The following is a 14,266-nucleotide window of genomic DNA, read 5'->3' as shown; positions in this document are numbered from 1 at the left end:
TGCATTTTGTCAGCCCGAGTTTGCATGTTCGAGCGCCATTGTGGAATCAATCCACTAAGATGCTTTGCATATTTTATAATAGCCTGCCCTGATCCAACGTTTCTATTTGTGCAGAATGCTTGTGGACCTGTGGTTCTTTTCAGAGGAAAAACACGGGACTGTTCTTCTGTTCCATCTGCGAATTGAAAGTATTCTGCGTTTGGACTGTTAATAGCTAACCTCGATCATCTGGTTCCAATTGTGGTCTGGTCCAACTGTGCTATTATAGCCTGTTGAAAACAGAATGTCTCCTGTTCTTCTTGCGTGCATAAATGGTGCTCTGCAGTGTTGCCAGGTTTCATGAGAGACATATCAACCTGGTCTATGAAAACAAGCCCAAAAGAAGCGAGGCCACATGTGCACAATGGTGTTGATATATGCAGGCTATTTGAAATTAGCTGATCTACAAGCTTACAAGGCGTTATGAGCTTATAGATCTACGGGGGGCTCATAGATCTACAAGCTCATAGCGCGCCACCGAGTGACGCGCTACGAGCTTGTAGGTCTGCTATTTTTGAAAAATCGACTGACATAGAAACATAGCTTTTTCAGAAAACTGTCAAGATGTAGAAGACATTTTTAGAATCTGATCTCAGGTCAGAATGGGTTAAGAACCACTGGTTTAAACAATAATCAAAACATTTGGAAACAAGCCCAAATATAAGTAACTACACAACACTTTAGAAATAAATGAACCCCACAAAAACCCTGCAACCCGCAAAGTCCTACCAAAATTTCGATTTACAAGCGACTTTACAGAACAAAACAAGCCCAAAGTTGCTTAAAATAAGCAGAGCTGGCAACGGTGGCGCTCAGTCTGCACTGCAGTGTCTGCCTGGCAACCTTTGGTTGTTTATTCTTAGGATTGTAATGAGGAGCACAGTGAGCCTTAAAGGCATGTGCACACAAAGCATCCTTGCACACACACGCACACGCACACACACACACACACACACACACACAGGACATACTGTACAATAACCAGTATGCAGTGTGCACACATCACATGAAACTCAGCAAGGTGTCAATATCCGTAACGGTGTTGATTTTGACAGCAACCCAATTTCTTTTTAGTCATAGTCTTTTGAATAAAAAGTAGTTTTTGTCATATTTTAGTCACACAAAGCGTCGCTTTGCACCGTGCTTCGAGCTTGCAGATCGTCTATTTTCACTACTTATAATTGTTTTAAAATTCAAAAAATGACTTTAAAATTTTCTACGTGCGCGCACCATGCTCTCTGTGGTTCAACAGCCAGGCTGCATGGCATGGGCACAACCCCATGCAGCTCAGAGCAGGTCAGGGATAAAGGAGTGATTGTGCTGATCTCTCTCTCTCTAGTGGAGAACAGTGGAAAACCCCACATCACAACACATGAGTCAGCACTGGACCAGCGCCCTGCCTGCCTGCCTGCCTGCCACTGGTGGAAAAAATACTCACATTCTTTACTTTTATGTAAAAGTATCAATACTGCAATAGAAATACACTCCGTTACAAGTAAAAGTCAGGAATTCAATATGTTGAGTACCAAAAGTAAAAGCATTCAATATGCAGAATGTTCCATTACCATTACACACGTTTTCAAATGTATGCAAATGTTTAGCAAATATCCGATCTACAAGCTCACAATGCGTGGCATCGCATTTTCAAATGGACGAAATGTACATAGGGCTCAAGTGGTTAATGTAGCATACATGTGTTGTAATAATAATCAAAATGAAGTAACTACTAAAGTTTTCAAATAATTGTAGTGGGGTAAAGGTAAATTGGAAATAGTAAAGTACAAATCAGCCCCAAAAATGTACCTAAATACTTTCCACCACTGCTGCCTGCATGGAGACAATCAAGCAGGCTTTCCAGGTTTTGGATCGCCTGAGTGTGTAGGTGAGATGTGCACACAACACCACCGCTGAGGGGGATGATGTCTATTGTGTCGTATGAGTGTGCATGTATGCGCATTCAGAGAGGGGTGTGTGTGTGTGTGTGTGTGTGTGTGTGTGTGTGAGTGTGCGTGGGTGCTACTGCCAATAAAATTCCATGGAATTTTCTCTCCAAACATTATGACCTCCATCCATCCCAATGGGTCTGCCTCTCTCTCTCTCTCTCTCTCTCTCTAGGCTCTTAGCAACGTACTTTGTTGTTACATGGAATTCAGAGTTTAATGTTACAGAAGAGCTGCATGGTGGTGTGAATCACCATCCATTCATTCCAAAATATTATATCCAAAATATATATATATATATATATTTTTGAGGGGATTTGAATATTTGGTCAAGATTTCTGCCTTGTCACCTTGAAACTCATACCAGGCAAGAATGGTCCCCCAAACATTTTGTGCCCACTGACGTCACAGGGAAATAATGACAGTTACATGTACATCAAGCTGCCTCACGCTACAGAAACAGGAGACAGGCTCCTGCCCCTATGGGCCTCAAGGCTCGGCAAGGCTTACTTACTCGTCCATGTATCAGTTGCTCTGTCCGACTACAACTTGACAGAGGAAGAAAGAGTGGAACAGAATGAGGGAATGCTCCTTGCTGCTGGCGTGGTCTGAATGTTATACTCTGAGTTTAGGCTTTGACCAGGCCAGCCAGTTTTCTTTTTCTCCCAATTTAGTCGTTATGCCAATTCCCGTTTCCTGCTGTATTAGTGTATTCTACTCCTCTTGCCACATGCAGTGCAGTCCACTCCTAAGAAGTCCTACTACAGCACTAAGAAACTTTTTTTATTTTATTAATACATTTCATTAAAATGTCCAGTCTGTATGGTGGAGTATGTTAATACAATATAATAGTAGTACACATTCAAATGCAGGGTAGAAGAGGAACGTTACATAGGGGGTGCAGATGCATACTGTAGAGCAGCTAAGTAAAAGTAGCAATAACACAGAAATAATTGAGTAAAAGTACTATAAAGAAACCTTTTCAAATAATTGTAGTGGAGTAAATATTTACATTTGCCTCTGAGATGTGATGCTATTGCTAATACACTGTAAGCAATGCATCTGCAATGCAATGTGATTGTGATGTCCATGCCAAATAAACAAACATGTGGTGGAGATTGAGAAGAACTACCAGTAAGACGCCTGAGGGCGAGAAGCGACCTCGCCCTAAAGCACTGGCCATATATGGAGCGTGTCTTGAGTGTACAGGGTGTGATGAGGTCAGATCAAGACATGAAATGTCAGAACAGGTCAGCTCCATAGACATGTATATGGAGATCTAAGGGTGGCAGCGGGGGCAGTGTCTTGAATGTACAGGGTTTGATGAGGGCCAGGACAGGTAGGGCCGGGCCTTATTTTATGGGCCTGTTGAGAACTCTAGTTTTCGCCGGCTGCCAGGCGCGGCTGCACAAATAACTTTGGGGCAGGCGTATCTGGCGTTCCCTGGCTAGACGACGGTGCTGGTCGTCGGCAGCCTCGTCGTACTGCAGTGCTGGGGCAGATTGGCGTGTGCTGTCGCTTTGGCATGGGATGAACTTTGACCAAGAAATGCACAATGACAAACAGGTATGGAATGGATAAGGGTTCATGGCCATGGAGACGTGACTAGACGTGATACTGATATCACAATGCGTGACCATATATGGGGACATTCCCGTATATGGGGATTGTTGATTGAGTTAGATGTCGTGACAAAAACGCAAGGTTTCATACAGTAGTTAACTGCGACCTTCGGTCACAACAAATACATACCCAAGTACTGTGGTGGTGGGCAGGAGATCTATCTACCCCGGCCCCATCCAGTGTATTTATTTAACACAGGAGGCGTTGTGCTCCCCCAGACCTACTTGCACTAACAGACACATTCCTCTGGGATTCTGCTAGACAGGATTACTGCCTGCTGTTCAACTGTAGCACCAGTAGAGGGCTGTCAGTCCTGGTAGTAGTAGAGATAATATGAGTGTGTGTGTGTGTGTGTGTGTGTGTGTGTGTGTGTGTGTGTGTGTGTGTGTGTGTGTGTGTGTGTGTGTGTGTGTGTGTGTGTGTGTGTGTGTGTGTGTGGCAGTGCTATCTACTGGTCACTGTACTATCACTGGTCACCAGTTTTGCCAACTGGAAATTTGGGCTAGTTTTTCTGTAAGCTCGCTTGTGGTTTGGGCTTGCTGTTGGTTCTCAAACATTTTCATTTCAAAGACCGGCTACATTAATATGCAGGTCTATAGACCGTTGCAGTCCCGCCCCCTTTCATGACGACAAGAGACCCGGAAAAGTCAAATAATGACAATAAACACAATGTTTTGGGCCGATCAAAAAATTTGTAAGAAGAAGACATGTTGTGAGCTTGTACAGTAGGTTGGGTATTTTCAAATAGCCAATGTATATTATGATGATACGATGTAAATCGCTGCTTCTCAAAGTGAGGTCTGTGGGACCTCACTTAGTTTTCGCAAACTTCCAATTGCTTCTAGAGGTCCCTGGAACAACACACTTTTGAGAGGGGGTGCGCAGTGGCGAATACATACATCATTTCGGGGGTCCTTGACATGAAAGTTTGAAAACAGCTGATCCTCAAGGGGCCTATAGTCACGTCTTTTTCACTACTTGTTTTCATAGACCTGACCGCTTGCTAAATCTGGCAACCCTGGGAGTGACCCAATTCACTGTCACACCTCATCCATCTTGCTCATCATCTGTGTATGTGTGAGGTTATAGTGTGTGTATGTTGTATACACTTTGGCTCAAGCAACTTAGGCCAGTATTAGTCTTTTCCTGTTTAATAATATTCATCACTTTCGAAAAGTCAACCCGCCCGTCCACCCGCATGCAGCATCCTAATCCGAGTTCCCAGAAGCTCTCGCATTAAAAACGGGAGGGGCGAGAAAGCGGCGTCCTATCTCATACTTTACCCACCAATTGCATGTAAACTGCAAATACCATAGCACTCTGTGGAATGTCTCATATTCTCCAAACCTCATCTCTCTCTCATGGTAACAGGATTTCGAAGGGTTTGAAAATAAAATGGTAAATGGTGCATTTTTATAGCGCCTTCATCCAAGGCGCTTTTCCAATGATTGTGCATTATATTCACCCATTCACACACGCATGCATACACCGATGGCGGAGGAAACCAATCTGCTCATCGGGAGCAATTAGGGGTTCAGACTTCAGAGTCTTGCTCAAGGACACTTGTCACACTTCAACACTAACCCTGGGCTGGGGGAGCACGGGATCAAATTAGGAAATGGCCACTCTACCCCTGAGCCACTTTCCAGTGAATGGGAATATAGCACAGGAATTTTGGAAATGTAGCTTAATTTCAATAACAATTCATTACCTTGTTGTACATTGCACATTCATTTTCTATTTTTAGGCAACTGCCAAGGGATGAATTCATTGCCCCATGTCCATGCAAAATGCACTTTACATGTGCAGAGCACTCTTTCACCACATGTACAGATGATATTCTCAGAACCGTGCACGATGATGAAGTGCTAAACCTGACTTATGCCGAGCCTTTATACTTAGCCGGATTCATAAAATGGCAGATCTACAAGCTCACAGTGACGCGTCACAGTTTTCCGCCCCACAAAGGCAGGTACTAACGCACAAAGGGAGGGACTTCCGCCCTATAGTTTTAGCCCGCAACGGAGGGACACCGCACACTTGAGTTGTTTTGTGAGGATTTCAGCAGATGTTTTTTATTCTTTTATTGCACTGTTGGTCTTGAGCCCTCGGACGTGGAAAGCCTTCTCTGTTGTATCTATCAATCCATCAATCACCACACACACACACACACACACACACACACACACACACACACACACACACACACACACACACACACACACATCACCCTATATACATCACCCTATATACATCACCCTATATGCATCAGGTATTTGAAATTAGCAGATCTACAAGATCAGCGATTGTACAGTAGATCGAGAAAGTGTGACGAATTTAGGCTACTTAGCAAATCTTGAATGGGGTTGGGGTCTCTGTTAGATGTGGGTCCAAAAATATGGGGGTTCTTGACATTTGAGAACCCCAAAGCCCAAATAAACAACTATCGTACACTTTAAGAAACAAGCCCCTTGTTTTCGGCAATACAGATTTGCTTGCCAGGAACTGTGTGCCTCCCTTTTCTCAGACCAGTGAGTGGTAAATTAATAAAAATGGCTAAGCCAACAGCAGACAGCCCCAAAGACACAATGCCAGCATTATTTGACCCCACTGATTACGAAAATAGACTGTACAGATTTGCTTGCCAGGAACTGTCCCTCCCCTCCTTTTCTCAATAGTCTCAAATAGTCTGGTCCTGACTCCTCTGTGAGTCCTATAGTCTGGTGTGCCACATGTGGCCCCCGCCATCACTTGATGTGGCCCGCATGCAGGTTAATATCAGAATACTGATATATTGTTGATTTCAGCCGTTACACTTACAATTCCAAACATGCAAACATGACCCGCTTTAATTACTTCAGTGTAAATTTGTAGTTAAATAAGTAGCCTAGTATTAAAATGTTATTGTTTTTTTTAATGTATTTGTATTTAATTCATGAAGTTAACATAACTATAATTAAAGGCATTTGAAATTAAACACAAATTTGACTTTACGAAATGCCAAAAAATAATTCATGATTTCAATTCAAATAGGCCTATAGCAAAACTATAGCTGATCTGCAAGCTCAAAATGCGTCGCAGTGCGACGCGCTTTCAGCTTGTAGATCTGCTATTTTTTGCTACGACAGTAATATGCAATGTGGCCCTCTGGAGTGAGAGTGGAAACATAGTGGCCCTCTCCATGGTCAAAGTTGCCCATCCCTGTCCTATGACACCTGAACCCTAATGGCCAACAGATCAGTACAGATAAACCCCATCCCTGTCCTATGACACCTGAACCCTAATGGCCAACAGATCAGTACAGATAAACCCCTCCTGAACCCATCCCTGTCCTATGACACCTGAACCCTAATGGCCAACAGATCAGTACAGATAAACCCCTCCTGAACCACGCTAGGCCTCTTGATCTGCCTGTTTAGAGAAGAACTTCATTAGAATGGGTCAGCTCCTGTGTGTGTGTGTGTGTGTGTGTGTGCGTGTGTGTGTGTGTGTGTGTGTGTGTGTGTGTGTGTGTGTGCGTGCGCATGTGTGTGCTTGCGTGTGTAATAAAGAGTATCAGAGGTTTAATGAGAACGAAAACATGTAATATGGTAACCAGGTTAACCATGTCATTATGGGACAGTGTGTGTGTGTGTGCATGTGTGCTCTCACACGCACACGCACACGCACGCGCACGCACACGCACACGCGCACACACACACACACACACACACACACACACACACACACACACACACACACACACACACACACACACACCATTTCTACTTCACCCTGTTTATTTTGGCACAGTCCCGGTTCCACAACAGCCCTCAGCCCAATGCTGTTGTACTATTACTGTATATGTTCAGCCGCTGGCATTGTCCTGTTCCTGCAACAACCAGAAACCCCCATGCAGCCCAGAGTTCATCTCCTGACACGACCCCACAATAACATGGGAGTATAAAATAGTAAAGAACAACAGGGGTACTCCAAAAGGAACATGTTACACCTCAACTAACCCTGCTGTTATAGTTTCCCAGTTCCAAATACATATGAAGAACGTACAGGACGTTATTTTTCTTGGATACTAAAATTAAAATGTCTTGTTGGTAAGCTGTTACCAGCAACAATGTACAGTAGTTACTGTGGTGGGAGGGGAAATGATGGAGAGGGGGGGGGGGGGGGGGGATTATGTTTGGACAGAATTATCTCTCCAAGGCTCCAGCCATTGTTGGCCAACGTCATCTAAAACGGGTTGATGACAGACAGCTAACGTAGTTATCCCTAACTAATAAGATCATATTAACCACACAACAGATGAAACCATCTAAAACGGGTTGATGACAGACAGCTAACGTAGTTATCCCTAACTAATAAGATCATATTAACCACACAACAGCTGCCTGGAAAGGTTTAGGCTCGTCTGCTGGCCACTCAGGAAACATTTGGATGAAACCATCTAAAACGTGCTGAGAGACAAATGAACACAGGAGGTTTAGGCAGATAGAAAAAGACGAGTGAGACTAATAATAGCCTCCACTAACAGAAGAGAAAGGGGCGAGAGAGGTGCGGTTAAATATAGGGGGACACTCATCCCTCAACTGTCTAATCACACTCCTCCTGCCTTTTGCCTCATCTCTCTCCATCTCTTTCTCTCACTTGTGGTGGACCAGGATCAAGACTGCGGTTTGCCTTAATTCCTGACACAGGTAAAGTATGTGAGACTGTGTGAATGTCACAGGATGCATGTATACAGTATATAGGCTAGTAGGCTACAGTATTCAAGATTTGGCAATGTACAGTACATAGGACCTATAACTTTGACAGAGGAACTATTTGGAAATCGTTCGTCTTGCATGGTGTGCTCATTTTGTGCATTCTAACTGACGCAACCTTTTGATCGGATTAATTGTGTAGTTAATAGTTAAATATCAAGCTATGCTGTTTATTGCAATAATTTACTTGCCGTTTAACCACTTGAAGCATCCCTATTCTGGGGGGGAACATTCTGCAAAAATAGTCGATGTACAAGCTCACAATGTGTCGCAATGTGACACATTGTGACGCATTGTGAGCTATAGATCTGCTATTTTTGATGAAGAGACATTGTGCTGTAAATTGAAAAAGAACACACTAAGAACAGTGCAACTCACGTCCGTTTTAGACGTTTTACTAAGTCTAGACGTGGTATATAAGTATTCTGAGGCACCCCATGACTTACGTCACAGCACCCTAGGGTGCCACGGCACCCACTTTGAGAAACCCTGATCTAATGCTCGTCTAGACCAGGGGTTCCCAGAGTTTTTGACTGGGGACCCCCGAAAATGCTTTGGTCATGTCTCGCGCCCCCCGCCACGCCCCCCCTCCCCACTCCCAATACAAATTGACCCCTACAATAAACTTAATAGAGAAAATATCATAAATAAATACTGAAACCAGATAATCATTATGGAAAGTTTATGCATTTACTATGTGTACTATGTAAACTATTAATGTCCATTTTCCAGCTATTCAGTTGCAAAATAAATTAATTGGAAAATAATGTGGGGGCCCCCAAAATAATTTGTCGACCACCCGAGGGGCCGCGACCCCCAGGTTGAGAACCCCTGGTCTAGAGTTCTTCATGAACCCAACAATACAGTTCCAGTAATAATGGTAGCGTCATTAACTGTAATACCAGGATGGGGGCCAGCGGAATTAAACACCAGGGCTTAATGAGCTCCATGGTGGTACTGCATGGTTGGTGCTAGATGATGGCCAACTTGGCTGCGCCGTTGAACTCTCGTGACAGCCCCAAAGCAACTACAGATAAATCCCCCAGTGAGCCTATCGGCACCCCAGACCACAATCCCTTGTGTCTATCAGTCCCGAGGTCTATTTGGGGAGACGTGCCACTCTACATTCCTGCAAACCACCCCCCCCCCCCCCAACCCAGAGATAATCCTGAGTAGAAAGATGGAGATGAGAGAGGCGGAATTTTCCTAATCCACTGAAATAGCCTGTAACCCTAGTCTCTGCCTGGAGGTTAGGATGATGATGTGATCCATCGTTGGTGCCAGGTGCTTGAAAAGCGCCTGGACTACATTTGCACCCACCACTACTGACGACCGTAAAGACGACTTTAGCCACCTTACTAGTGACCTAGTCATGATTGGCTCCCTCCTAGCGACCTTACTAGTGACCTAGTCATGATTGGCTGCCTCCTAAACTAATAGTCTGAACGGCATAAAAACCCATACTCTGAACGCCGTATGTTTTGGTTCCAGGTCCGAACCAACTTTTAGGGATCTGAACCAATTAATCTGGTTCAAAATTAGGTGAAAAAAAAGAACGGAACCAGTTCAACCCCGGTGGAAAAGGGGCCACAAGAGGGTGAGATGGAAGGCAAGGACTGAAAGGAACCCTCGCATCCCTATTCTGGGGTGAACATTTGCCGAAAAGAGCAGATCTACAAGCTCATAACATGTCGGATGGCAGTGTCTCAGGGGATAGAGTGGTAGAGTGGCCTCTTGGGTTCGATACCGGGCTTCCCCAGAGTTTAGTGTCGAAGTGTCCTTCATCAAGACGCTGAACCGCTAATTGCTCCCAATGTGCAGGTTGGTGCCTTGTATGCCTTGTACGGTTTCCTCCACCATCTATGTGTGAATGGATGAATGTAACGCACAATATATGTAAAGGTATGTGTGTGTGTGTGTGTGTGTGTGTGTGTGTGTGTGTGTGTGTGTGTGTGTGTGTGTGTGTGTGTGAATGTAATGTAATGTAATGTAATGTAATGTACAATCTATGTAAAGGTGTATGCATGTGTGTGAGTATGGGTGAATATAATGCACAATCTATGTAAAGGTGTATGCATGTGTGTGAGTATTGGTGAATGTAATGCACAATCTATGTAAAGGTGTATGCATGTGTGTGAGTATGGGTGAATGTAATGCACAATCTATGTAAAAGTGTATGCATGTGTGTGTGTGTTTGGGTGAATGTAATGCATAATCTATGTAAAGGTGTATGCATGTGTGTGAGTATTGGTGAATGTAATGCACAATCTATGTAAAGGTGTATGCATGTGTGTGAGTATGGGTGAATGTAATGCACAATCTATGTAAAAGTGTATGCATGTGTGTGTGTGTTTGGGTGAATGTAATGCATAATCTATGTAAAGGTGTATGCATGTGTGTGTGAGTAAGGTTGAATGTAATGCACAATCTATGTAAAGGTGTATGCATGTATGTGTGTGTTTGGATGAATGTAATGCACAATCTATGTAAAGCGCTTTGAATAAAAGTTAGGGGTTGAGTAACTTGAGTGTCTTGCTCAGGGACACTTGTGACACACAGAGCACTCAGGGTCGGGAGGTGACTTTCTTCTTAGCAGAACCAGAGTACCAAACGGACTCTTTCAACCACTAAGCTACGGCTGCCCCAAACTAAGTATAGGAGTTTAAGTGGTTAAGTGCAGCAACGAGTGATACGAGACAAGGGGTTAAGGATAAAGGGAACGGAGAGAGAGAGAGAGATGTACTGGGATAAGGCTAATTAAATCAGAGGGGCAAGAGTCATTATTGAAGAAGGTATGTGTTGAGTCTGTTGACATTGGGAAGCAAGACGTTTTTGATGGTAAATTAAGTGGCTTTAAACCAGGTCCCCCGGCTCGTGCCTTTGTCAAATTTGCCACAGATTAGCAGACATTGTAATGGGCCTATATAAACATTGTCCATGAACACGAGAAGACTTTGAAGATATGGGGGTGCCTAGCTCAGGTCCATACAGTATCTCTAATGCCTTCATTAGAGCTATGGAACTGTTCTTTTCCTACGCTCGCATAAATGCAGACCAGCCTCTCGTCTGTAGCATAAATATAAAAAACGTTTTACCTACTCACCAAAACAAAGGTGGTTTGTGTAATTAGAAAGCCTACTTTCCTTAGTGGACGCACTCTGAGCCCCCCCATCACAAACTTTTTGGCCAGAAATGGATTTTGTTTCTCTGGAAGGAAAATCCTGTCTATGAGATTTTTCTCTTGGCAATATCAAGTTCAAGTTCAACTTAGAACCGTAGAGGTTTGAAACGTAAAACAGTACAAGTGAAGCATCATAAAGTGCCTATCATCATAAAGTGCCAAGAGCAAAGTGCTAAAACATCATCATCGTCATCATCACTTTTCTTTTTTTCTTTTTACCTTCTTTCGGCAGCATTAGCTGCTCGGATCGAGGCAGGGACAAAGGAGAATTTGTACCTGTTTTTTGTTGTCCTGGGGACACACAAGCGGAGGTCAGATGGTAGCAGCATATACTTTGAACTGAGTGGGTGGGCACTATTTGAGCAGCTGTCTATTATAGAAGAAATCAAGGCTCTCAAATTGTAATTTGTAATTTTAGAAGCGGTTTTCACAATTCTCCCAGGGGAATTTCTATCTTTGATAGCGAGGTTACCGTACCAACAGATACAGGAGAATGAAATAACGGAATGGATGTATCGGTAGAGGGCGCAGTGGAGTAACTCAAAGTATTTATTTTCCGGTGTAAAAACAATCCCGTTCTGGCCAAAAAGTATTTTAAACATGTGATGGGGGGTTCAGAGTGCATCCACTAAGGAAAGTAGGCTTTCTAATTACCGCCTTTGTATTGGTGAGTAGGTAAAACTTTTTTTAATATTTCCGCTACAGAGGAGAGGCTGGTCTGCGTTTCATACGAGGGCTAGAAGCAAAGAGTGGCAGAGCAGTAAGGTTATGGACCAGAGCTAGGGGGTGCCATACCTTTGGTCGTTTTTTAGTCCAACATCAGTGTTCTGTACTTTGTGCGGGCAGTAACCAGGAGCAAATGGAGGAAGTGGAGGAGGGGGGAAACATATGGAAATGTTAGTTCGTTGAAGACCAAGTGTGCAACCAAGTGAGATAGATGGCATAGATGTACTTTTACTTGAAAAAAAATGGGAGTACTTCTTCCATCACTGACAACTAAGTTTTTCTCCTCTGGTGAAAAGCTGGAATTTGCGCGATGGCAGGCTCACAATTGCTTCTGTTGTGTTCTTTCTAAAGAGTGTGCCCTCTGCACTAACATAAATGGTAAATGGTGCATTTATATAGCGCCTTTATCCAAGGCGCTTTACATAGATTGTGCATTACATTCACCCATTCACACACACATTCATACACCGATTGCGGCGGAAGCCATGCAAGGTACCACATCGGGAGCAATTTGGGGTTCAGTGTCTTGCCCAAGGACACTTCGACATATAGACAGGAGGAGCCAGGATTCGAACCGCCGAACCATGGATCCTTGGACAACTTCTGCAAAACAGAAGTGTTCTTTCTAAAGAGTGTGCCATCTGCACTCACAGAAGGCACACAGAGGATTGTGTTAACGAATTAAGGGTAATTGGTCTGCTGTTTTTAAAGGAGAGTTCACTGGCATGATGAAAGCTTTCTGTAACATGCACACACACACACACACACACACACACACACACACAGAGAAAGACGGGAAAGATGATCTTGTCTATAGCTCCAACAGCTGATGAGCACTGCCACTGACAACTGGCTGTGTGTGTGTGTGTGTGTGTGTGTGTGTGTGTGTGTGTGTGCGCACACGCCAAACATCTAACCTCTCTTGTCTGTCCTCCAGTTTGAAATATCATCATCAAGATGCCTGAACAAGTGTGAGTGAATAGGCTTTGTGGTCTTTTAATAGAACACACACACACACACACACACACACGCACACACACACACACACACACACACACACACACACACACACACACACACACACACACACACACACACACACACACACTTTATCCATTCAGTGATCAAACATTCTGCATTATTATCTCATGCTTTAATTCTCCCCTAATTTATTTCCCTTCTTTTCTTTTACAGACAAGAGGTAATATACAACAATACAACACACACGATCAAATTCAAATGTTACTTCACCTTTTTCAAAAACAGCAATGGAGCCGATTGTTTTCTAGTCTGCAGCTATGATTATTGATATATTACTATATGTTATTACATTGATTTGTTATTAGCAATGTGCTGTTCTGTTCTGTATCATGCTCTCTGTCCAGATGAAATCCAAGATCTCAGCCTCCAGGAAGCTGATGCTGAAGGTAAGGCGTGAGTGAGTGAGTGAGTGAGTGAGTGAGTGAGTGAGTGAGCGAGTGAGTGAGTGAGCGAGTGAGTGAGTGAGCGTGTGACCGTGTGTGTATGCTGTGATGCTTTCTTTCCACTGTGTTGCAGTCCACTAGTTCAACCACAGGAGGGCAGCACAGTCCTATTCAATGTTCTGACTTACAGCAGAGGGAAGCTGTTGTGAGCCAAAGCTGCCCTCTTTAGATTGCTAAGCACTTGAACCCCAGTCCAAGTGGTTGAACCCTGGGCCCATTGTATTGACCCTTTCTGAAGATCCAAAGCCCTGTACCTAGTACTACTTACACATTGTGCATGCTGCAGTAAAATGTTCTGCCTTGAAGAAAGAAAGTTCATTTATTGACATGCAATCCATATAAGATGGTGCCTTTCTCTCCCATGATGCCTGGTGGTGTTTCTTCAGAGTCTGATGGTGGCTAAGGCTAAGGAGGACTTGGAGCAGGAGGTTGTGGATAAAGAGGAAGAGAAACACAAGTACCTGGCAGAGAGAGCGCCCCCGCTACACACCAGTGTTATGAGCCTGGCACAGCTGC

General features: G+C 43.8%; 1 protein-coding gene across 2 annotated transcripts in view; it reads left to right on the top strand.

The window, feature by feature from the left end:
* Positions 1 to 13,636: 13,636 nt before the first annotated feature.
* Positions 13,637 to 14,266, top strand: part of tnni1a (troponin I type 1a (skeletal, slow)) — a gene marked incomplete at its 5' end in the record, with an annotated part of 5,575 nt that continues 4,945 nt past the window's right edge. Inside the window, 2 exons of one of the 2 annotated variants that reach the window (XM_080763079.1) lie at positions 13,637 to 13,693; positions 14,137 to 14,266. The exon at positions 14,137 to 14,266 is cut by the window's right edge and continues 2 nt beyond it. In XM_080763079.1, the coding sequence (XP_080619205.1) occupies positions 13,637 to 13,693; positions 14,137 to 14,266 (187 nt within the window). The remainder of the gene's footprint in view (positions 13,694 to 14,136) is intronic. The other variant, XM_080763080.1, reaches the window with a different exon arrangement.

The sequence above is a fragment of the Protomyctophum bolini genome (genome assembly GCF_963924005.1).
Source record: "Protomyctophum bolini genome assembly, chromosome: 5".
Lineage (NCBI taxonomy): Eukaryota > Metazoa > Chordata > Actinopteri > Myctophiformes > Myctophidae > Protomyctophum > Protomyctophum bolini.
The sequence above is the reverse complement of the archived record's forward strand: the minus strand, read 5'-3'. Positions and strand labels throughout refer to the sequence as shown.